This window comes from Pleurodeles waltl, chromosome 5 (assembly GCF_031143425.1).
Source record: "Pleurodeles waltl isolate 20211129_DDA chromosome 5, aPleWal1.hap1.20221129, whole genome shotgun sequence".
Lineage (NCBI taxonomy): Eukaryota > Metazoa > Chordata > Amphibia > Caudata > Salamandridae > Pleurodeles > Pleurodeles waltl.
Window position 1 is genome coordinate 4,101,265 of NC_090444.1, and position 24,742 is coordinate 4,126,006.

General features: G+C 42.6%; 1 protein-coding gene across 5 annotated transcripts in view; it reads left to right on the top strand.

Moving 5' to 3' along the window:
• The window catches only part of LOC138295220 (zinc finger protein 182-like), a 281,495-nt gene that overhangs the window by 208,591 nt on the left and 48,162 nt on the right, over positions 1 to 24,742 (top strand). The window contains exon 9 of one of the 5 annotated variants that reach the window (XM_069233399.1): positions 18,322 to 24,717. The exons of 3 other annotated variants lie outside the window; for them this stretch is intronic. In XM_069233399.1, the coding sequence (XP_069089500.1) occupies positions 18,322 to 19,127 (806 nt within the window). In that variant the 3' untranslated portion in view covers positions 19,128 to 24,717. Of the gene's footprint in view, positions 1 to 4,484; positions 5,783 to 18,321; positions 24,718 to 24,742 lie in introns of those variants that run through there. One more of the 5 variants, XM_069233401.1, reaches the window with a different exon arrangement.

Below are 24,742 nucleotides of genomic sequence, written 5' to 3' on the forward strand. Positions count from 1 at the left end.
GCTGTTCAACATGGCTAAAAGTTAGTGGGGTGAAAGAACATGACGAAAAGGAGTGTTGTAAAGTGGAGCCTTATGGAGTGGTGTAGAGAAGAATTGAGTAGTGTGTCAGATTGGAGTGGCATAAACTGTCATGCAGAGTGGAGTACCATAGAGGGTGTTGTGTAGAGTGCTGTTGAGTAGCATGGAGTGGATTATATTGTCAGAGTGGAGTAGTGTAGAAGAGTGGAATGGCCTAGAGTGGAGTAGAGGTTGTAGAGTGGAGTGACGTAGAGTGGAATTTAGTAGTGTCATAGATTAGAGTGGAGTAAAGTGGCATGAAGGGGCAAAGAGGGAGTTGTGTAAAGCGTTGTAGAGTAGTTGTACAGTGGCATAAAGTCCAGTAGTGTTGTTGAGTAAAAAGAGTAGAATTTAATGGAGTAGAGCATCAGAGTGGAGTATTACAGAGTGTAGTGTTGTAGAGTGGCCTACAGTGAAGTGTAGCAAAGAGTGGTACAGAGTACATTGGCATAGAGTGCATTGAATTTGAGTAAAATGGTGTAGAGTGCATTTTCTTAGAGTGCAGTGGTGTAGAGTAGATTGTTTTGGAGTAAAAAGGAGTAGTGCAGGGTAGATTAAAGTTGAATAGAGTAGATTATTATTGAGTGGAGTGGTATAGAATAGAGTGCATTGGTGCATTGTAGAGCAGTATGGGGGTAGAGTGCATTGGCATAGAGTTGAGTGGTGTAGATTACAGAGGCGTAGAATTAAGTGTTGTAGAGTGGTGTGGTGCAGAGTACAGTGCAGTGATGCAGTGTGAAGCGGCTTAATGTGGAGTTGTGCAGGGTAGGGTGAAATGGCGTACAGAGGAATATGCATGGTGCGGGAACACTGCAGTTATAGTCAACACATCTTCAAGTGAAATGACCATTACCTTTGCACATTCAATCCTTGTTACTGATGAAAGTATACAGTGAACAAAGTGTGGAAATGTCATCACTTAGTGTGTGGATTTCATTGTATTAAACTATTTGTTTCTACCACACTTCAGAATTAGCAAAATATGCTTCATGTGTGCTTTTCTAATTCTGATATATTCTGAAATATCTCCGCAGTACACTTACAGACATTGAAGTTTGTTGTGTGCTAGAAAAAATATTGTGCAGCATTCCTTAAGCACAACCCCCATAGCCAGCATGATTGTCGCATAAATCCTCTCACTTTGGCATCAGATAAACAAAAGTAAACACCAAGTTCCCTGGAAGGTAGAGCCTGACATTTCATCTCTATATTTGAATGCACAGCAAATGTGACAGATAAGAACAAGATTTAAAGGCCTGTTTATGGAAATCACTGGAAGAAAATAATATGTAGGAATTAGGTAAAGGAAAGGATGAACTCTTAACTGGACAGCCTAAAACAAGCAGAGCCAGCAGATAGAAAGCAAGCAAATATGAGTTACAAATCTCAAAGCCAGTTGTAAACAATGGGTGGAATGCATTACTAAGAAAGCTCTCCAGATGACCCCAAGATATTGTTAGGAAACCTGAGAGCTGCATAGTTTGATAGGCTTCAACATAAAAAGGACAGTTTGAGGAGGTGGAGCACAAAAGCAGAGACCAGTCCAGGGCAAACTCCTGGATACAGTAAAGACAAGAAATACACAGTTACACAATTGAGGGAAAGAAGATTATTAAAGTATGTTATAAGATGCAGACCAGAAAGAAGAGAGATGTAAAAAAAAAAAAAAAAAAAAAAAGAAAGAAATGATATAAAGACTTCCCAACAATGAGACAAGACACTGGTGGATGTAGGAGCAAAGAAATATAGAGAGACAGGGAACAGAGAACAAATCAATCCAGACTTCAGGGACAGAGAGACTGTTTGGGAAAAATAACACACAATAAGTAACATAATCGAAAATCCAATAAATCAAAAAACAAAATAGAATTAATCCATGTTGCTAACAGAAATATGTAAATTGTGTCTATTCTCATTTCTACAAGAGAGAATGGATGGAACCAAACGGCTTCAGATCCTCTGGATTGTCAAAATCAGACATTTTATCTTAAATGTATCTTTCAAGAAGAAGGATGTATGAGCCCATATCTGGCATTCATGGATCGTAGAGCAGGATGTAGAGAAATTAATTCAGTCGATGAACTGTCTTGCTGGCAGCAACTTAAGTGAGAAAGATCTTGTGACCTGACTACAGCATTTGTTTGCGTTGTTTTGCATATGAGAGGACTTTCAAGAGAGCTGAATAACGTAGAAAAAAACTGTGATGCTCGTGGGCGACCATTTTGACAGTTTTAACATGGACAAGGATCCAACACAGTGAACTCTTTAGTTGTTGAGTTCCGTACAATCTTTCAAGCCAGTAAACCTTGGGAATAAGAAGTTTAAGGTACGTAATAATATCGGACCCTTCTTTTCTTTCAGGAATATCATATATTGACAGATTATTGCTCCTGCTGCAGTTTTCTAAGTCTTCTGCTTGTTTTTTTAGTAGAATAAGTTCTTTCGACAGCAATCTAACTCGGTCATCTCAGCGTCACTAATTCGTTGCTCAACTTCAGAAACTCTCAAATCCAAATTGAACCATTCTTCTTTGATTCGTTGAATGTTGGCACTTGTGTTTGCCACAAATGGCTTCGAATTCTTAAGCTAATCAATTATATCCTCAAAGGTTAAGGATAACAGCGATTTCATCAAAGAAGTTGGATCTTTTTTTACCTGTTTATTAAAATTGCCAGCTGATTCCTTATGTGAGTTGGGAAGGGGAAAGGGCAAAGTAAAGGATTTTGAAGTAGAGAACTGGTTGTCCATTGTAGTGCATGTTAATGCTGCTTGTCTGTCCATTGAAATAAAGTGGTAATATGTTCCAGCTTGAGAAGCATAAAAATGCTTCAAGCTCATTCTTGCAGAGGTGAGAATCAAAAATACTAATCAAAATGATGCCTACGTCATCACAGAAATAAACACTTAAACCGTACTTCTAACGAATGTAGGCGTTGTGAGGCAAAAGAATGTGTATATTATGCAGTTGTAGAACTAAGAATATTATTAAAACCTTTGTTAAAAATAAAATCTCTTTAAGGGAAAGGTCACTATAATATAAAGAACTTTATTCATTGTCATCACTCTGCAGGAAAAGCGATGGTAGTCTTAGAGTTACGGTGTTGTGAGCCGTCTGCTCTTCTCTGAGAGGTGCAGCAGAAAATGAGACAAGATCGTGCCTGCTGCAGCCAAGCGCGGGTAGCAGCAAGTTTTAATGTGAGAGAAAATAAATCTGCTCTATAAACTCACCCGCTGCTTCCGTGCTATTCTGACAGTGCCACCTTCCCTACGACATTGAAGTAGTGATGGTGGTCCCTGAGTCTGTCTGTCTCAGTGCTCCAGGATAAATAGGAGAGTCATTTAATAGCCATCTTGCGGGTACTCCTGCGTGCCCTTCTTCGTCAGTTACTTTAAAGGTGAGTTTTACTTCTGCCACATAGCAAAACTATATAACATATATGCATTTTGAAGCTCAGTAAGTTGCTCTAGTTTCTTTTATTCCTTTTCCATTAACTTTACAACTGTTAGTAGTAAAACCAACCCTTTATCACTCTTTCTACTTGTGCACTGCTATTTGAGTAATTCTTGAGTTAAAGTTTCCTTCGCAGGTAGGCTTTGCTTGATTACCAGAAACCTTATCGCTTACGGTATTTGTTACATTTTTCTCCGGTGCCCAGCAGTATTTTCCGGTAATAATTAATCTTTGCAGTTAATGAGAATATTGCATTAATTATTCATATCTAGTATTGTAGCTCTGTTTTGTCTTAACTGTACTCTCCCTAGTCACTTAGTTGTTTACCAGCTGTGAGCTGTTCACTTAATCATATTACATTTACCATTCTCTCATGCTTGCAGTGGACCCCTCTACCTTTATTTTTCCCCAGACCAAGTTAATCATTGTGTTGGAAGAGTCTGTCGTCCTTTTCATCCAGGGTTAGCTTTGTCATCATTATTGGTGTCGTTCAGAATCTGCTTACCTTCAGCATTTGAAGGAGAGTGTTTATTTAAGGAATCGGCTCCTTTAGGTTGAAAGAAGCCTGGCCATTAAAGTACTTGTGAAGCATGAACCACTGTGTAGTTTCCTTTCACTAGTAAAGGTAATAAGCAAGCCAATAATGTTAGCTACTAGTTAGTTAAAACATAATGCTGATTTTGGTGTTTAATTTATGCTTTTGTAGATATTGTTTTATAAATTTTGCATGTAGATGCTTGGGTATTCAGAGCAAGTGAAGAGCTACCACTGCTTTGTACGTGAGGCCTGTGATCTGATATTGCGCCAAGAGGGAATACATTGACAGGTTGAGTATCTGGTCCCCCCATTTCTGTCCTTGCCACTGTGCGGCTATGTGTGTGTCCTTGAGGGATAAGACCAGTTGGGCTTTTGTCTTGTGTTTCTCTTGTCAGTATAAAATATCTGTGATGACTTAAGTCTCCTTTTGATCTTGTAGATGATGGGTTCTTGACTATGAGCCCAGGGGCACATCCTGAAGATTTCACTGAAAGTCCTTCCCTGGCATCATTGGAAGTCATCAGAAACATTCCCTTATGTTTGGATGGACAGAGCTCATGTCAAAGACTGCATAACCCGACAACGGGAAAGGGAGGACCTCCAAGGTACCTTTTGGGTAATGACTTGGAATATGAATATGAAAGTGATGGGCTTATGATCCCAGAGTGCAGAGAGAGTGCCCAACGAAGGAGACCATACAGGTGTGTGGTGTGTGGCGAAGCTTTCAATGACATAGAGCAAGCAATGAAACACCAGAAGAGCCATATTACATGGGACGAGAGGGCTACTGCAGCCTCTGTGGAATCCTTTATGAAAAATGGCTATACCAAGAGAAGTCTAGCCGACGACGAGAACTATTGGTGCCACTTATGTGAGAAGAGCTTTTCAAACTCTTACAAGCTACGAGTTCACCAGAGAAACCACACAGGAGAGAAACCATACAAATGTATCATTTGTGGCAAGTGCTTTGCTACGAAATCATACCTGACGTTTCACATCAGAACCCACACTGGGGAGAGGCCGTTTCTGTGCAAGGTTTGTGGGAAAGGCTTCACCAAGTCATACCACTTAAAAGTGCACATGAGGACCCACACTGGTGAGAAACCCTACAAATGTCTTGAGTGCGGCAGAAGGTTCACTGTCAATTCCCACCTGAAAGCTCATAGAAGGACTCACAGAAATGGAATGAGCACTTTTGTTCTGTGAATGCAGAAGTTGAGCCTCATGGGCCCTGAAGGGGTCACCTCAACACCAACTAATGGCAAGCATGGAGTGTCCGCATGGATATATTGGAGCCCAGACTTTGCAGCATGTGTTCCATATTTCATTAATACAGCTGTGTTTCAGAGAACAGAAATGATTGTCGGAGATACAGTGTAGGACATGGTGCCTATTATTTCCTGGTAGTGGCTGCAGATACAGATGAGGCCCAATAACTTCCTAAAAGATCTTCTATGGATTGTGGACAGTGTTGCCCATTAGAGTCTTTCTCAAGGAACAGTCTGTTAGTGATTGTTGTGTGGACACACAGCTGATCCAAGTTACTGAAGGCAAATGAAGTCTGTTGTGTTCAGCTAGGCAAGAGGGCACACAGTCAGGGGGGATCTAAGACATTAAGGTGTATTGCAGCATAGTGTGCTACCAGCTATGAGGAGGATCTCGGGACCAAGCGTTTGCTGCTGATAAGTTACTTTAGCAAAATAAACACTTCTCCGAAAACGCTGCTCTGTCTTTTTTTTAATTTTTTATTTTATTTAAAAGAAGTGTGTGAATTTCTTCCATCAAGGCAAGGCTTTGTAGGTCCAGTGTCTTTCAAATTACATTATATTGGTGACGAACTGAGTGAGCAATTCCATGTATATACGAGTATAAAGCATATATTTCCATGTGCTTTACTGTACTTTGTCTATTTCTGTATGATGCTTGCTACCACAGTTCTTGTCATTTTGTAGCGCCTTAAGTACTGTATTATTATTTCCCACCTCAACAGCACTATTTAAAAACATGAAGAAAACAGACGAATTAGAGGTGAGGCTGTGGCTTGTATGAGAGCTTAATCCACTGAGCTGTCTAAGTGGTGCAGCCCCAGAGCTAAGTGCTGGTGCCACTGCTGCAGTTAAAGGAAGTGAGGTGGGCAGGATGAAGGTAGACAGGTAGAACTGTTTCTTGGCCCCAGCACAGAACTATAGCTACATCTAAGAACATAACCAAGATAACTGGTGTATGTCTGTAGGATGTAAGGCTGCAGTTTGTCCCATGTCAGAATTCCTCCAATACTGTTACTTCATATTTTTTTGGGAGTGTTACTTGATGATATGTGCTTCTAAAGTCCAGTTTTGCGAAGTACTTCCCCCGACAACATTTGAATTATTTGATTTATGTTGGTTAGTGGAAAATTATCCATTATCACATTTTCATTCAGACTGTGTCAATTGACACAAAATCTAAGAGCACCATCCGATTTCTTGGTGGTGACCACAGGTATAAGCCATTCAGTCTCTTCCACTGCTTCTATGACCTTGCTATCCAGAAGTTGTTAATTAATTATTTCTGTAACCTGTGCTCTCACTGCTATGGGAATTTGCCTAGCAACATGTTTTACAGGGATTGAATTTTTTTATTTTCATTTCATGCATGTATCTTTTTGCCTCCCCCAAAGAGGCGTGTATGTCAAGTTAAAATGCTCTTCCAGTTGCAGAGAAAAAAAGTATACTCCGGACCTCTAGAGTGAAGGGTACGCCAAAGATCAGTCTGCCCATGAGCACATGCAAGGTCTTGAAAAGCGGCCCTAGTCTTAACAATACGAGGCGGGCTGCAATATTAATAGCATTAATAGCATAGCGCATGATACAGTTAAAACCCCCAAGAAGAACCAACTCTCTCGACCTAACAGTCAGCTCCAAATGTAGCCAATCAAATAGAGCCGGGTCATTAAGGTTGGGGCCATAAATTGCAACAACAGTAACTTGCCTCGACCGAATATCACACTGAGCAAAAGCCCACCTACCCTTGGAGTTTGATGCCATTCTCTGCACTGTATAATCTAATCCCTTAGAGCAAAGAATGGTCAACCCCCCTCCCCCCTCCCCAACCCTTATATGGAGCCAGACTGGCTAGTGCAAGACACAGGCTCAACCTAAGCTGCAGAAGCAGTGATCGTTCCTTGTATGTAATGAGTGTCAGTGAGACAGACAATATGAAGCTCATAAGAAGAGATCTCCTCTATCACCAGGAAGAGATCTCCTTTATCACCAGCCACTGTTTGAGAGGGCGATTAAGTTCTGCAGCGTTCCAACACATAATGCTAATTATCACATATCAGCAGATTAGATCTGCAGGACAAAAGCTTCTGACCTGATGCATATTTGCTGTATAACAACCTACTCTTATTTGTAGCTACCATTTTCTCTAGTGCCACCCCCCTCACCAACCCAACCACCCATATGCTCAGAAACCCTAAAGAATAGAAATATTGAAAACAGCCTTGAATGAGCAGACTACCAACCCTCACACAAGTGAGAAATCAACCCACTCTCCAGCTCTCAGAACCTACAGACAGCCACAGTGCATTCCACATCTGACTACAGTGACCTCTACCCCATGCCACCACCATGAGCTCAAGCAGATGACATAAAACAGTTAATCCTTAAAGAAATTACCATAGCTAGGACAACGAAAAAGACCTGTGAGCTGACCAGTTAACAATGAGCGCAATAGAAAGTGACAACAACCACTAGTTAAATAGTGCTTGTCCCCTTTATCCTGCAAAGATTTAAACATCTTTGTAGTCACTGATTGTAAATGGCAAAATTAAACCTGGCCATCCTTGCGAATCTTCAGGCGGGCAGGCTCTTGCCAAAACACTTGAGCCAGAACTGTTTGTAGAGGATCCATTAGTTGGCTTAGTTTCTTGCCCCTTTCCACTGTAGATTTACAGAAGTTGGAGCGAACATGAAAAGTTACCCAGTCCGCAGTGAGAGTGGAGGTAGGCCCAGTCTTATAGAAGATTGTTTGTCAGGGCAGGAAATTTCTGATGCAGATCAGCAGAGGACGTTATTTATCTATCTTAGAGTTGCTCTGCTGTTATGGAAGGTGGTGGGCCCTTTGTATTTGACAATCTAAGTCCCAGTCTGGGAGCTCAGGGAAGGCTTTCCCAAATAATTGAATAATAAATTGATGAGGGTCATCCCCCCCTTCTTGCCCTCTGGGATCTTCAAATACTCTGAGGTTGTTTTGTTTCTGATGATTTTCAAAATCTTGACCTTGATTTGCGTGTGATAGATGGGCCTTGTGGCCTCGAATGGACTGGGCAGAGGCCAACACAGCATCTTCGGAGTCGGCAACTCGCTGCTGTAAGTCCAAAACCTGTGTGGTGAGAGTAGAGACTTTATCAATCATATCAGCAACAGACTGCTGAAGCTGTGCATTATCACTCCTCACCTGTGCGTAGTGCTGCTGAGTCTCGACTCGCTGCAGCTGCATAAATTGAATGATTGTGGCCAGATGAAGGGACGCCACAATGAGCCTTGTGTGGCTCAGCAGACCCTGCCCCAGGTGGGCGAGCTGCCAGGTCAGAGGAAGGCCTATGGGTTAAAAAAAATAATAGACAGGGGAACAATCCAAGATGCGAGGCGAATGACCATTCTGATGACCATCAAGCTTGGCTCTAGCAGGCTTGTGGACTTCAGAATCTGAATTCACCTTGGCCCGCTGCTGTAGTGGGTAAGCATAAGGGGAGTGCTGCGTGGAGTTGCTTTTCTTAACCATGGCACCCTTCTTACGACCAGGTGCCTTTAAGTGTATTGGTTGCCTAGTAGTAGCAACTAAAATTGGTAATGCTATATCGCTTGAAGCAGCATGATAGCAGTCAGCAGCCTTATTTTTGCAGTGATTGTTGTTGGTACTGCCATTGCAGGAGCACGTCCCTGTGTCTGAATAATGCAGATTGCCTGCCACGGGAGCTGCAGCCAGAGAGAGGTGCATGCCGGGGTGAGCCATCTCGGTTGCTGTCTTGCTCACTGCTGATACCACAGGCTGTCGAGATTGATGCGCCACTGAACAACTGTCGCCCCCGATGGTACCTAGCCTGCTCTCCTCCAGAAAAGACATTGCCGATGTTTCAGGAGTGTAGATACCGGAGTTCACAGCAGGAGTGGAGGAGACAGTAAAAGGAGCAGGAGGCGGCAGAGAAACAGGGGATGGGAGTGCAACAGTGTTACCTGTGAGCTGCATTCCGGTGGCAGCCTCCGCTGCTGAAGATGCATTGTTGCAAAACATCGGTTGACTGGCAGCCGGGCTGGAGAATGGTGTGAGTGCAGCCGGGAGTGCAGGAGCTATAGAACAGGAATTATCCTTTGCAGGAGACGTCACCTCAGGGTCAGCAGAGACAGAAGGCTATTGCAGGGGCGCAGATATTAAAGTCAATGTAGCCTCCTCAGCGTGCCCCGCTGTAGAGTCTGTAGTGAGCAGAGGCAAAGCGCCAGAAGCCAGCAGTTTCACCACCGCCCGGAATAAGGTAGAGCTGCTGTGGCCCAAGTTACCTGCCAAGTGGGGGGCCTTCATTCCTCGAACACCAACAGCTTTAACAGGCACCATAACAAAACACAGCCCAGGGGATGCAGACAAGCCCAAGGTAGCTGGGAAGGAGGCCTTAGAGGAGTTGAAAGAAAATAGGCTGCAACAGCAAGGTGACCATGGCTGCTATACAGAGCCGGTTGCTATCCCTGCCTCAGAGATACCGCAGTGATGATCCTGTCTTCTCTTCATCTCCAAGATTCTGTCCACTCCACAGCCACAGAGAGCAGGAGGGCAGAGAAGGGAGTAACTGCTGGAGAGTCGGCTGCAATTGTGTATCAGTCAGCCCGCGCAATCAGTTCGTTAGCGGCTAGCTTTCCCCGTAACAACCAAGGAGACACTGACGTAGCAGAACCCTTGCAGCAGCAAGACGGCCCAGGGGGGTCAGAGCACTACCCTTACAGCAGCAAGACGGCCCGGGGGTCAGAGCAGGAACAGGAGAGAAGCCTGCAGCTATCTCCCCACATCCTCCCATACTCTTACTTCTTTCAGAGATGCATATTTTAGCCTGCAAGGTTTTAGTTTGAGGTCTCTTTGATCCTTTATCCTGGTAATGACACCTCAAAAACCCTTATAACAGAATGTAGTCATCCCCAACTTCCGAGAACCCCAAAGGCCTGATCATACAAGCTTTTACACTGGTCCAAAACTGTGCAAAGCTATTACTGCTACTTCGCTTCTCGTACAAATTGGAGTGGAGTAAGTGGTATTTGCACCAGGGCAAAAGATGGAACAAACTGTTTTTGCTGTTCCATGTAATTAAAAAGTGGGCAGAGTGACTACGTTTCCTTCGCTTTTTACATGTGAACTATGGCTTTATAGTGGACCTAAACCTGTTTGCCCTCTTCATTATTACATCTGTCCAGACAAAAATTGAAAATAATTTTGCTTTATTTTTTAAGGGTTTATTATTTAATTTTTTCTTAAAATGTATAATTCATTTAAACAGTGAACGTAGTACATTAGTTGAATACGTTTTCCAATTCAGTTTTCTCTTTTTGTTTCCTGGTCCATAAACCTTTCTGTGATAGGGATCAGAGTGGCAAAATAAATTGTGCAAATACATTTTTTGTACTAGTGCAGTACTTCTGGAACAAATGTCCAAAATACACAATCCGACCCCCAACTTTCATACCCTTAACCAACCTTCTCTGGACAATGTTCCATCACCTGCCCTTTAGGGTAAAAGAGGGAACCTATTAATTTTTTCAAGGACAAACTTCGTCGATTAGAGGATAAAGAGCAGTAGAAGCATTAAAATTGCGACAGCAGATGGACGATTGTGGGTTATAAAAAAAAATCTGCATAAACAATATTTTATAACTGCTTTTCCATCATACTGTCCTCAGTAATTATGTGCTGAGTGTTGAAGGTTTCCTAGGGTCTTTGAGCCAATCCACATGCGTATTTTCCCTCTTGAACTCACTCCCCTGTTTATGTACCAGTGTTTACGCTGCTGTTCTACTTTATAATCTTAAAGAAATATGGTCTGGGAAACATTCTTCTTTTAAGAGATAAAGTCTGTGCAGCTTCTGGACGCTGCACACGTGTTCAAAATAGTGGTCATGCTTGAACTACCCAGTACATCCATTGGTCAAGAAGGAGGCTTTACCTTTCCAGTTAATGTTTCTTCATACTGGTCCGTCATCCCTTGCTTCTCTCACCACAGTTCAGATTGCTACTTTTCTCAGTTCCAAAAGAACAATTCTGTTCACCATTCCCTTCCAACATTCCTCCTCTGTCACTAAAAGTTCCTTCTCACTTGTATTGTGTATTTCTTAATCTCTTCTTTCAGTCATGCTGCTGCACCCTCTGATCTCCTTCTCTTTTTTTGGGGATCCCATCATCTGCCATTTTGCCAGTGCTTTCAAAAGCTATTCTTATTTTTACTTTCAAACACTGCCAGTTGACTTTTCCTCCCATTGCGCACTCTCTCTGACCTCTACAAGAACGCGTGGTATGTAGTCTACTTTCATCTCTTCTTGATTCAGACCTCTTCTGACTCAGATCTCTTCTCAGATCTAAGCTAACCCTGCTTGAACAGTTATTTTTTCCTGTAACTAAAGACCTGGTGTTCTGCTGGGCACACTGTACAATGTCATTACCTCCACTAACCTGACGGACTACCACCCATCAGATTTAGAGATGTTCACCGGCCCAGGGGCCATCGTCTTTTATTAAAAGTAGCTGGTTCCTTTCAAAGAACAAAACATTTGGTGAACGTCCGCCTTCGGTTTTGACATCTGTTCACTTAACTTTTTACATGTTTCTGTTTTTCAGAACCAATCTCCTAAAGTTTGAGTTTGTTTGTGAAAAAGAAAACAAAAAAACAAAGGACGCCCACGTGTGGGAGGTTTCTCCCAGGATGGAAGGTCTCATTCTTTTTTTTCTGTTCCTCACTGCCAGGTTTTTCATTGCAGTGATGGAAATAAGAAATTACGCAGTCTACTCTAAATAAAGCAGACAGGATGTCCTTCATCTAGTGGCCCGACTCTATGAAGCTGTCGGGGGATTGTTCCATTGTTGAAGCCCCTATTGGCTCCACCAGTGAAACTGAAGGTCCGTCTCAAGGGTTTGGGTTACGTGCTACTTTGTTGCCTTTGCACCGGAGTGTCCTGTCCAGCAAACTCTTACTTCAAAGTATTTAGCCGGTTTTCTCCTCAGCGTTTGTGCTTTTCCACATGGTTGGGCGGTCTCCTCTCTCTTCCACGGGTTCCTTTCTAGGAGCTCTGGCTCTGCTCTTGGAGAGCGGACTCTTTCTCCATGATGGTTTCCCTTGTGGCTCCATCCTTGGTGCTCTACTTCATTACATTTCTCTTGCACCTTTTATTCCAATCTAATCTTCGCAGCAATGTTTCCGATAGTCTGCCATCAAATACTGGATGTCTTGTCTTATTCTCGTAATTTTGATCCCCCCAAAAGTAAAATTCAGAGCTCACAGTTTCTGCCTTTCTTCGGACAGTCATGTTTTTTTTTTCCCCTTCGGTTGGCAACCTGCACGTCATTGCTGACCTACCTGACTCTCTCTAACCAGATCTTTATTGCTCAGACTGTTTTGCACAGTACCTGCTCCTTTCTCACCTTTTATAGCTCTACTTACTTCTTCCTCCGCGCACTACTCTTGCACTGATGTTCTTCATACCATCTTCAACAGCTCTTTAGTGGAGCAGCGGGCTGGTGCATGAGGAGAGAAAGGTTCACCAACCATGTTCAGCCACTGCTGCTCATTGGAGCCAACCGTACAATGGAAGCGAATATGATGAGAAGGGTTGGCCAACCGTGTTTAGTCACTGCTCCTCATTCAAGGCATCATTGGCCTGTCTCATACAGTAGAGGTGCACATGACGAGAAGGGCTGACCAATCAGGTTTAGCCACTCTTATTGGGAGGCACTAAGCTGAATCTTAAATCTGACACACAGATGACGAGAACAACAGAGCGACTGACCAACAAACCATGTCCAACCTCTGTAGCTCATTAGCGGAGAATTGGCTTGATTTGTACAGTGAAGGCATGCATGACCCAAGAGAGCGAGGCCAAGAGTTCAACCAAACAAATGTGTCCAGTCACTGCAGATCATTGTTGAAATATTTGTCTGGTTCGTATGATTGAGGCATATATAACATAAGAAAGATCGACAACCGTGTGCAGTCGCTGCTTACCATTAGGGGAGTATTGTGGGTTTGTTTGTGTCATATCGGCCCATGTAATGAGAGAGACGGTAAACCACTGTATGAACCGAGGGACCCCCGGCGACTCATTGGAATTCAAGAAACCCCCCCACCCCCGGGGCATTATTGGAAGCCAGGGACCCCCGGTGATTTGAACTGCAAAACAATACACAAAAAATACAGAAACAAGCACTCATCAAACATGCACACAAATTATAAAATAATTTATTTAATTTTAAATTTTAATGAGAAGGTTGCAGCTTTTCTAAATTTGAGAACACTCCTTGTTTATACTATCTAAATATATATTGATTTTTATTTAAAATCTTCAATTGCTTGACACAGCACCAACTCCTGTTTAAAGTTCAGTTTCTCTGGCAGCGCTGTTTCAAGGCTGTTTTTCTCGCTTGCTAAAATGAGGGTTTTAACCTGTCGGCCACCTGGTAAAAATATGCTGTTTCCCTGCTCTGAGTAAGTGGATTCAGGATATGAGTTGGTGTCCTTGAGGTTCAGTCTAATTCAATCAGATTCCCAGCCACCCAGGCCCATCCTGCGAGGACCACCCTAAAGCTATGGAGCAACAGCGCGGAGTGGAGAGCTTCCGGGAGCATCTTTCAATTCTAACATTTGTGCTCATTGTCTAAAGGCCTGGTCTGTGGTGGGCTGGGGCTGAAGCCAGATCACTCTCTGCCACTGTCTGATTCCAATTCATGATTCACAAATCTCAAGCATGACCCTATGAATTGTACTACCAGTAGGCCCTGCTTATCATGCGGGCAGTCAAGATACGCGCATTCAGAGACCAGGGATACATTTACTTCCTATTGTAGAACACACAATCTGTTGACTAAAATATTATAAAACAGACTTAGGCACTTGGAAATAGTGTTTGACTACAATTCTTCACCCTGGTCGTCCAAGATGAAATGCTGTGGAAAGAAATAATTGTTTTTGCCATATATTATGTAACACAAAATTGTGCCTGTTACTTGCAGAAGAGCATAGGAAAATGGGCCCCAATAACCAATACTGATATTAAAAATTTCTGAGTAACAATTATTGTCTAAAAAGGAAGACAACTGAAAATATTAATCAAGATGATGTAGTGAAATAAGCGCTCACTGCTGACGTCTTCCATGACGTGGAGGTTACTAATTCACACGCTGAGAAGGTCAAAGTACCCTTTCATTGTGAAGTGCTCGATAAATTGTGTACCATTGTATTGATTAATAGTAACACTGAGCATCTTCAGTGCTTTGAAATGGCTCAAAGACTATTTGAAAACAGATTATTAAGTAATGGGATGATAGTGGTTTTGTGCTTTACCAAAGCACATTAGCTATATCTTTGCTATATAATACATGCACATTTAGTCACCAGAAAAGTGGAGATGAGAAAGGGCACAGTGGTGAATTTGCTGGCTCTGTTTTTTTGTTACTAATGTCTTCATCAGGACGTCTGTGGCTGGTTTACAAAATGCTACTGTTGTATTGAAATACTGCAGTAAACATGAGTTTGGCCATGATACATAGGAAAGGTACCGATAAAGTCAAGTAAATTTGAGTAATGTGATCATGGTATCTCTTTTAGGCTACTTTGCAAAAAACTTACTGAAGAGATTCTGATGAAAGCCTGAGGAAGAAAGATCCTAAGCCCAAACATGTTCACAGGCTTCTCCTATATGTTCACACTTTAATTGACAGAAAATCATGTTATGTCAGTACTTTGGATAAGTTGGGCAGGTTCTGTTAATATTGAATATGAACGTAAACGTTTAATAATGCAATTTATTTTCTCATACGTTTAAGACCACGGTTGCAGTGCCTTAACAGTTTGTTCTGTCCTACAGCATTTAGTTGTTTGTGACAATGATGAGGTAACATTCTATAGTAGGCAAGCTGGTCTTGAAGGATACACACTATGCCTTTGAGCAGTCTGTATAGCTTCAGGTTGGGTGGGTCAGGTTTTGCTCCGTTGCAGATGCCTGGAAAACCTCAAGCAAGGCTGGTTTTAATCTATCTTTGGTCCTAATTTTAGTGCAAAACCAAGTACAATATAAATACTCTTATGGAACTTACGTGGCGCAGCACTGCAGTATTAGATGATTTGCAGCTCAGAACAGGATAACTTGTTATTCCCCCACTCAGAGTTGTGGAACTCCGAGTGAGGAGGTAATACAGCACATGGTAATGTTTTACCCACCACAAATACTGGTACCCATAGCATGAGGTCTTTTGTGAATTGTGGCTAGACAAGGAACCCTACGTTGTGTGCCAATTTCCCACTACCCCTTCAAGGACGGTTTACCAGACATCTTGGGATACATCCACGAGTGGTGGGATTACTTGTCTAAGGGTATGAGCTTCGGAGTGTGGCCTACACTCATGGAGGAGAGCACCTTTGCAAGGTCAAGATGCCAAATTCAGGTATGGGTGCGTCAAGTGTTCCCAAGGGGTTGGAAATTGGTAGTCAGCTGAGGTTTTTGTGCAGGGTCTAGCTGAAAACCAGGTTCTGATGCCATCCCCATGCTGCGCACAGCTGAAAGTCGTGGGCGGTAGAAATGGGTGCCCGGCCTGGCCACAGGCCAAGCCTTGAAACCAACCTCACCCTGCACATGGCTGAATGCTGTTCATAGCAGCGGTTGGACACCCCCAGAGTGGTTGGGAACTGGCGGCAGGGCTAACCCAGCATGGCTCTCTGTGGGGTACCATGGTACTCCTGTACTACTTCTGCTGAACTTGTACCGCAGGATCATGCAAACTTCACTGGGTGAAACTTGCATGATATGCTGTACCAAGGATGTGGTGCTTGATTGCAGCACTATGGTACTGTGAAAACAAAAAAATAATAATAAATGTACTTGTGGGGTAGGGGAGCAGATGAGAAGGGTTTGTGGTGGACCCGACTTAAATCTCTCCCGAACCCCAACTGTGCACAGCCTCTAGGTTATGCACAGCGGTTGGGGAATTGGACGTCTGTGGGGGTTTATAACCAGAACTGGCCAGAGGCCAGGCCTTGGTGCCAACCCACATTGCACACAGCCAAAGGCCATGCGCAGTGGGGGTTGGGTGCTGTGGTTGGCCTCAGGCCACTTCCTGCATCCAACACCATGCTTCTCTCAGCCAGGGATTGGGTGTCTGCCGGGGTCGGGTGCAAGGTCTGGACTCATTTAAAGCTCTGGGTGCAACCCATGACTGCACACTGCCAAAAGTTGTGCTCAGCAGGGAAATCTGGTGAATATGATAAAACGAAATCACAGAAATTCACTCAAAAAACAAGGGTCAAAGTGATGTTATACTTGGGTATGGTAATAAGACTGTACCTTGCTTAAAAAAAAAAAGCCTCAGAAATTCGCTAAAAAAACAAAAACACATTGAAAGTGATGTTCTACTTAGCTGTTGAAATAACACAAAAACTAACATTTAGAAAGCAAAAAAAAAAAACACTGAACTTCTCCAGTTATAGTTCAGTGAGCTGGCTGTAACTTGGACCTCTGCCATGCACTGCTTGTGACTGCACATAATACATCACTCATGACATGCTAAATGACATTATTAATGAGATCGCAATAGACATAATTGATGGCATTACTGATAACACAATAGTCATTTACATTATAGAGTTATTGAGTGCACTACTATGGGCCCAATGCATGGAAATAGGGTAAGCCTTGTTGGCAGTGGTAATTGTCGATGCTGTAAATTATATGGTTTACCATTTACTAATCACTTACGTGTAGGATGGGAGTAATGCTCTCAGTTAAACAAGATAAAGGCTGAACACGCTTGATGTGGGAAGTAAAGTTATGATTGAAAGTAGGCTGTGATTTCAAGCCAAAGCGTGTTCACAGAAACAGAATCTGTGACAATGGCTAAAGCTTCTGGTGACAATGGATTATCCGCCAGTGGATGTTTGGCTGCCAGCCCATGTTAAATATTTGCAATACAGTAGTGTACATAAATTCTGTGTAATAACATTTATAACGCGTGGCTGTTCATTTGATTAACTTCGCTGTAGAGATGTCCCACTTAAACATGGTTTATTTCACACTGGTGTTGTGTGTATGGCTGTAAGACTGTGCCACTGTGCCCATCGCAGGAACGTGTGTAGTGTATTTTGCTAAACTACAGGGGGTTGTCCATATGGGTTCACAGAGGGAGTCTTTTCAGTGGCGAATGTATACCTTTCAACCACTTCACCTCAAATGACTGGTCATGTGAGGTCTTTAAGAACGTAATCTCACGAAGGTGAATAAGTAATCGTGCACAGATGTAGTGTGTTGAGTTACCTCAAGTCCACAAACCCTTTAGAGCGCTCTCAATGAGTGTATGATATTGTCAGTGATGTAATTTAACATTACTAGTAATGGAATATGCGAGGTCAGAAGCAGTGCATGATGCGGCACACGTTCTTGTTAATTCAACAAATGAACAAACTGATGAATTTCAGTGTTTGTTGATTTTTGTTGATTTTTATTTTGTGTACTTTCAACACCCTAACAATAAAATGTGTATGTATGTGTGTGTATATATATATATATATATATATATATATATATATATATATATACACACACACACATACACACACGTGTACATGTTTTGGATGGTCCAGCCACACCACAGGGCAAGGAACGTATTGATAAGCTGCAGTAAAATATGTTGCGTAGTCCATTGTTTGAGGATTCAGTCTTCTTTTCAAAGCAGTGGGACGATTTTGTGATGGTACTTTTATTTGAAAGTAAGATTGTCTGTTGAAAACCCTGTAAGATTAGGTTTGTTTCAGTTTAATAAAGTGTTATCATTACTTTGTATAGAGGGATACTAAATAATACCATAGTTTAAGAATATGTATACATCTACACAGTACAGCCTTGTGAATCAGGCCCCACTGCTGAGTACTGCTTATTGCTGTCGTTCAGGTAGGGAGTTGCATCCCATAAAAGGACGACGCTAGCCTGGGCTCTGTATGTCTTGTGCTTCCCTTGCGATATAAATCCCATGATGACTCGAGTCTCCTTTTAATCTTGTAGATTATGGGCCCATGGCTCTTGGCCCAATGACAAATCCGGAAGAGTTCACTGAACAAGCCTATGAGACCGGGATGCCATGTGAAGAAGTCACCGAAAGCAATCCTCTGTTTTTTGATGAACTGGAAAGGACGGCAAAGCAGAAGAGATTCCTGCCAAGATATGTTATGGATGATGCCTTTGACTTTGATTACGATGCTGGTGAGCTAACAGTGCCTCTTTTTGGTCAGCGGAGTCATCCAAGGAAAAATTCATACCAGTGCCTTGTGTGTGGGAAAGACTTCAGTGAGCGAGCAAGTGCTATCATACACCAGAAGTTGCACATGGCAAGGGATGGTGAGCCAGGTGCAGAATTTGGGCAAGCTGTCATGAATTCCCCATACTCCACTTTTGTCCAGAGAACTCCCACTGAAGACTCAGGATATAAGTGTGATGAGTGTGAGAAACGTTTCTCACATCTGTACAAACTTAGGATTCACCAGAGAATTCACACAGGAGAGAGACCATACAAATGTGTAGTGTGTGAGAAAAGCTTCATTAAAAACGCGCACCTGAAAGTTCACTCAAGAACGCACACAGGCGAGAGGCCATATCAGTGCAGTGTGTGTGGGAATGCTTTTACCAAGTCCTACCACCTAAAGGTGCACTTGCGAATCCACACCGGGGAGAGACCCTATCAGTGCCTTGGATGTGGAAAGAGGTTCAACACCAACTACAGCCTGAAGGTCCATCAGAGGACGCGTGCTGGACGGAAACATTTACATGCTGTAAACATGGGGAAAGGTGCTGGTATAACACAGTTTTCATAGACTACCAGAGAACATGCTCCTATGCAACGGGAGACCAAGATATAATAAGTGCGCAAGAGGAGATCCCTTCCTGCCTTTTTAGAACTAAGATGAAATGAAAAATGCATCAGGTCTTTGAACAGAATGGAGGTACTTACCAGAAGAGTTCTGCATGTCATCGTTTGGAGGATAGGAAGCCCTTGTAGGATTTGCAAGCACGCTTCCTACCCTAGAAAACTGAATTCACAGTCCAGACCTAACAACTACTTGTAAAAAGCTTAGCAGGGTTGTGTGTAATAGTAAAACCTAGTCTATATATAAGCGTATGGCAACTATTACAGTCCAGTACACTTAGGTGAACTACCATCCTCTTTGAATATGTACAGCAGAACAGTTCCACACACAGGCAGATGGGAGGTAGAGCCTAAAAATGTTGGATGTTGTCTTTGGAGAAGCTAGTACAGTAATGAAACTGCCATGCCTTCTGGCAGCGAGTTGGTGCCATGTGGGCTTTGTTACTGTGCGGTTCATGGAGACCTGATGTAATGATTCATAACGGAAGCTTTAAAGGCTGTCATACCAGATCCCAATACAGTACCCAGTTATCACCTAAGCCTTGCTAGTTAACAGGAGTTTGAGGAAGGTTTGTAATTCAGCACAGGAAAAAGTTCATAGTAGACCTCAAACACTACCAGGAAGGAGGAACGGTTTCTAAGACCAACATTGTAAACATGTTTGTAGGTTTTGTATAAACATTGGAAATGAGCTTAGGAGGGCAAAGTGGAAAAAACTGGTTAGGGGTTTTGAACGCCTGCATTCTTGAGCACATGCAAACACACACTCTTCAAACGTCATTAAATGGAAAGCAGAAGGACAGGAGAGTTGATTTCTGTAGCAGCCTCAGTATTCCTCGACCACTTCAGGGAGGCAAAAGAATGTTGCATGCAGTGACGGGACGGGACTTACACCCAGGCCGGACCTACATACCCATCGGGATGTGAGCTGAGACCATCTGAATCCTCACATATTAACATTGAAGTTAACACCAACGTAGGCCAGCTTCACACATGTGTTCCTGGAGGTAGAAAGCTTGTACCAGTGCAACATATAAGTTACAATGGTCCATGCAGTACGTCTCACGGAAAGTCTGTGGTGTTCGTAAACTAATGCCATTTTGAAAAAGAAAACATTTCCAGCCTGCTAGGCTATTAAGCAACTGCAGACTGACCTGCTGTAGCAGTGATAATACACATCACAAACTGAGTAATGACCAAAGATGACTACAACCTCCAGTGACTGCTCTCTGGACCTAGTTGACCATCTCATTATTGGTGTGCTGCTGGCATGTTATGAAGCGGTTCCGTGGACCAGACTGCAGTGCCTCAGGAGTTCTAGCTAATGGAAAGCATTTTTGTCCCTGTGAGGGTATAGAATGTTTTATGCATTTTCTGTCTAGTAAGAAAGATGGAATGGAGCCCAGACCCTTCTCTATGATGTCCATGACATCAAAGTATTGCACTAATCGTCTTGTAGCATACATGTGTGATTTTCTAGATGTCCTTGTTACCTGGTCAGTCAATTTATGCAAGATTCTTTTGTTGCAAAGTTCTTATTTTGAAAGTGCTCAATAACACTGATTGCTTTATTGGAGAAAATATTGTTGGCCGCGCCTGGTCAGATAGCTCTTCCTTTCATATGATTTATCATCAGATGTTTTGCCTATGTTGCGCTTTTTTTGGCCAAGCAATTGTGAAATTTTAACTACAGCATTAGTGAGATGTTTGCATCCTCTCAACTGGGTTTATCCCTCCTGCTGCAGCCATTGTTGGCCAACACCAATGTTATGTAGTGGGTTTTCCATTTCTTCCGGAAGAAGGGAGTGGAGGTTCTCCAAAGCTCATTCTTTTAAGTGCCACTGATTGCTAGATCAAAGTAGTTGACGGAGGCCTTTGGTTTAGAGACACAATTGCTCTTTTGTTTACCTGATTGATAAAGAGGAGGCATACCTCTATGAAGGCACTGATTTTGTGGACTAACACTTGTAGCCTTTGTCTGAATGACTTAATATTCAACTACAGGCTGTGAGGAAGTCATTAAGAAAAGGTCAGGGTGATCAGCCGCAGCTTGGGTATTCAGAACTTAGAAAAAGTGAATCATTCCAGTGTGCTGTTTCTCAAGCACTGACTTTCTGTATGGTTCCTTCTTCATGATTGCAAGTTCCGGATCCAGCATCTTCCACTTCAGCTTGGTGGCCCAGCATGACTGGACACATATTATTGTAGCGTTTTGAACCTGCTGCCATCTCCTCCAATGAACGTGCTGATGCATAGCGTTATGTGTCACTTGTTCATATACTACAACAATGTGACCATATCTCGTTAGCTTGCTGTCATCATGAGGGCCATGGCTCGAACGTTGGACTGCCTTACAAGCCAGAGCTGAGCCTTGCTCGGAGGACGGTGCTTCCTCATCACTGTTCAAGCTTAGGGAAGATGGCTTTCCATTTGACCACGCAGCAGGGGTCGGTATCCAGGGTCTTTGAGAGGGGCCTTTGCCATTCAAAAGCAGTTTCTGCTTTTTCACAAGCAGTAGTACAAGTGTTGGCACGTTAGCACCATACACGCTCTCAGAATAATCTGTATCATCTATGAAAGGTAACAAATTCAATTCTTCAGATCATTCCTAGAGATCTGAAGGATAACATATGGAGAACTAATTGAAGGCATAGACATATAAATGTCAAATTTGAGAGACATGTTCATGATGTGACCATTATATAGATGAATATCATGTTAAAAAAAAAAACATATCTGTAGCCTGGCCTGCCCATGATAAAAACCCAAGTCAAGAACTATGGGCCCATCATGTAATCCTCAGAACCTGGGCATACTGATGTTTTCAAACAGTGGTTCTTACGGCCTGCTTCCAAGATGTATAAACTATTAGATTTGGGAGTCTGAATAAATCTTACTCAGTACACTTTCTTGTGAAAAGATAAGCACAGAGCTCTTAACATGCAAATATAGAAAATCGCTGATTGCAGATACATAGACCATTACGAGAGGTGCACCAAAGAATAAATACAAATCAAGTGTGACAATGCAGGTTGCCTGAATTGTGATCAGAGTAAAGGAAAACTAAACTAAATAACTCAGCCTCTTAGAAGCCGTAAGGACCATAGTTTATTAAACGTGATGAAAACATAGAAGTGTTCCTCATGGATCTCTTTCAGGCAGTTAGGGTTCTTGTGTCAGTGTGAGTGACAACAGCTGATACACATGAGGCTTATATCTATACTGATTACAACATCATAGCTCTGATCTCATGACATGTCCATGCATTGTGTACTTTGCACTGCTCCTTGTTTAGACTAGGTCACATTATGATTTGCAATGTATTCATGTGTATGGGTCGTCGTCTAGTCTTTAGTTCTGGTTCAATCAGTTTTGTGTTAAACGTTTTCATTTTCTTACATCAATACCAAAGTATGCTATTAGATTTGTGTCAGAATTTTTATCAATACCAAAGCTGGTGTGGATTGCTGAATGCTTGAATGGGTTTTAGATGATATGACCTGCCAACTGGAGAGTTATTGCTTGTATTACAAATAGTAGCACTCTGACTTACAGAGTGTCCTCCCAGGAGTTTCCAGTATTCTTACTTACACAATGTCCTCCCAGGAGTCTGCAGTACTCGGACTTACACAATGTCCTCCCAGGAGTCTGCAGTACTCGGACTTACACAGTGTCCTTCCAGGACTCTGCAGTACTCTGACTTACACAATGTCCTCCCAGGAGTCTGCAGTACTCTGACGTACACAGTGTCCTCCCAGGAGTCTGCAGTACTCTGACGTACACAGTGTCCTTCCAGGACTCTGCAGTACTCTGACTTACACAGTGTCCTCCCTGGAGTCTTCAGTAGACAGTGTCCTCCCAGGACTCTGCAGTACTCTGACTTACACAGTGTCCTCCCAGGACTCTGCAGTACTCTGACGTATACAGTGTCCTCCGGGGAGTCTGCAGTACTCGGACTTACACAATGTCCTCCCAGGAGTCTGCAGTACTCTGACGTACACAGTGTCCTCCGAGGAGTCTGCAGTACTCGGACTTACACAATGTCCTCCCAGGAGTCTGCAGTACTCGGACTTACACAATGTCCTTCCAGGAGTCTGCAGTACTCTGACTTACACAGTGTCCTCCCAGGAGTCTGCAGTACTCATACGTACACAGTGTCCTTCCAGGAGTCTGCAGTACCCTGACGTACACAGTGTCCCCCCAGGGGTCTGCACCCATCCTGTCAGAGCAGCTCTTTTGAAGGTGTGAAGGAGGCTTCAGCTAAGACTGAAGTAGATTGAACTATGAATTCGACCCATGCCTTGCATGCTAGTGTTTTCATGTATCTATACTTTGTCATTAATCATATTTCCAACAAATGATAAGCTAGTTCTGTTAATTTCATCCTTCAGGTCCAAGAAATTGCACATTTATGATGCATCTGAAAACTTCTTTGAGGCATCTCAAAAACTAAACTAGTCTCGCAAGGATTGCTTTAAAAAAACATCTGATCCCTAATGAATTCCGTATCGCTCAATATCAGGTCCCATGAAACATGCCGCTAATGTGGGAGCTTAGGTCAGACCTGCTTGAAGCTCAGTGCCACCCAGACTGAAGCCGCAATCATGGTGCCAAAACATGCCTGATCCATCAGAATATGCAGGAAAGCTGATGGTTAAAAGTGCACAACATTTTATCCAGAGTCCTTTTATAGAAACAGAATTAGATTTTGCAGGCATTTGATATGTTTAGATTCCCAAAGAACAGATATAATTCCTTGAAAAACAGACGTGGTGACCATTCAACTAGCCAGCTTCAAGAGATGGGACTGAATACCCATTGCATGTCCAGCCCTGAAAGGCTTCCAGTTTTTGGATTTGATTCAACTCGCCTTATCAATGTAGCCTTGTTTCCGGTTCAAGGGGCAATGACCCTGCGTCATAGAGGGCACAAAATTGTGGCTTTTGCTTTACTTCCGGTTCACCAATGACTTTCTAGTCCCAATGTTCGGACACGTGGTTAGGTTGGGGTTATGGAACTAGACCAACCCTTGAAGATTGTTTGCAAAATGTGGAGTCATTTACACGTTTGTACTCACTTCCTGCAGCTTGACTTCTATTCTATTATCATTGTAATTACATTGTGACATATTGCTTGTTCATCTCATTTTAAAACGAAGCTGGAGTTTGATTTTGCGGTGACATCAGAAATGATTTGGGGAACTGAGGGAGGGGAGTTAGAGAATTGGGGGGGGGGCCTTTTCGGAAATGTGCGTTTGTTTTTAAAGCTAATTTGTGCTCTATTGAAAATTATATTGTATAAGATGCTGTTTAATATATAATTAAACATCAATGTCAATGTTTTTTGTTTACGAGGACAGAGGGAAGAGTCTCCCAGTGCATTTGTAAGCATGTTAAGTGGCTTTCTATTTTGTTTCACTTCAGAACGCAGCTTTGTTACAGGAGGTTTGCAAATCCACATCAATAGTGTTGTGTTTGCGTATTATGACAAGTAAACTACAATTTTCATTTACAAGGCTATTTCTGCAATTAATTAAAACAAATATATATTCTTTGCATGTCA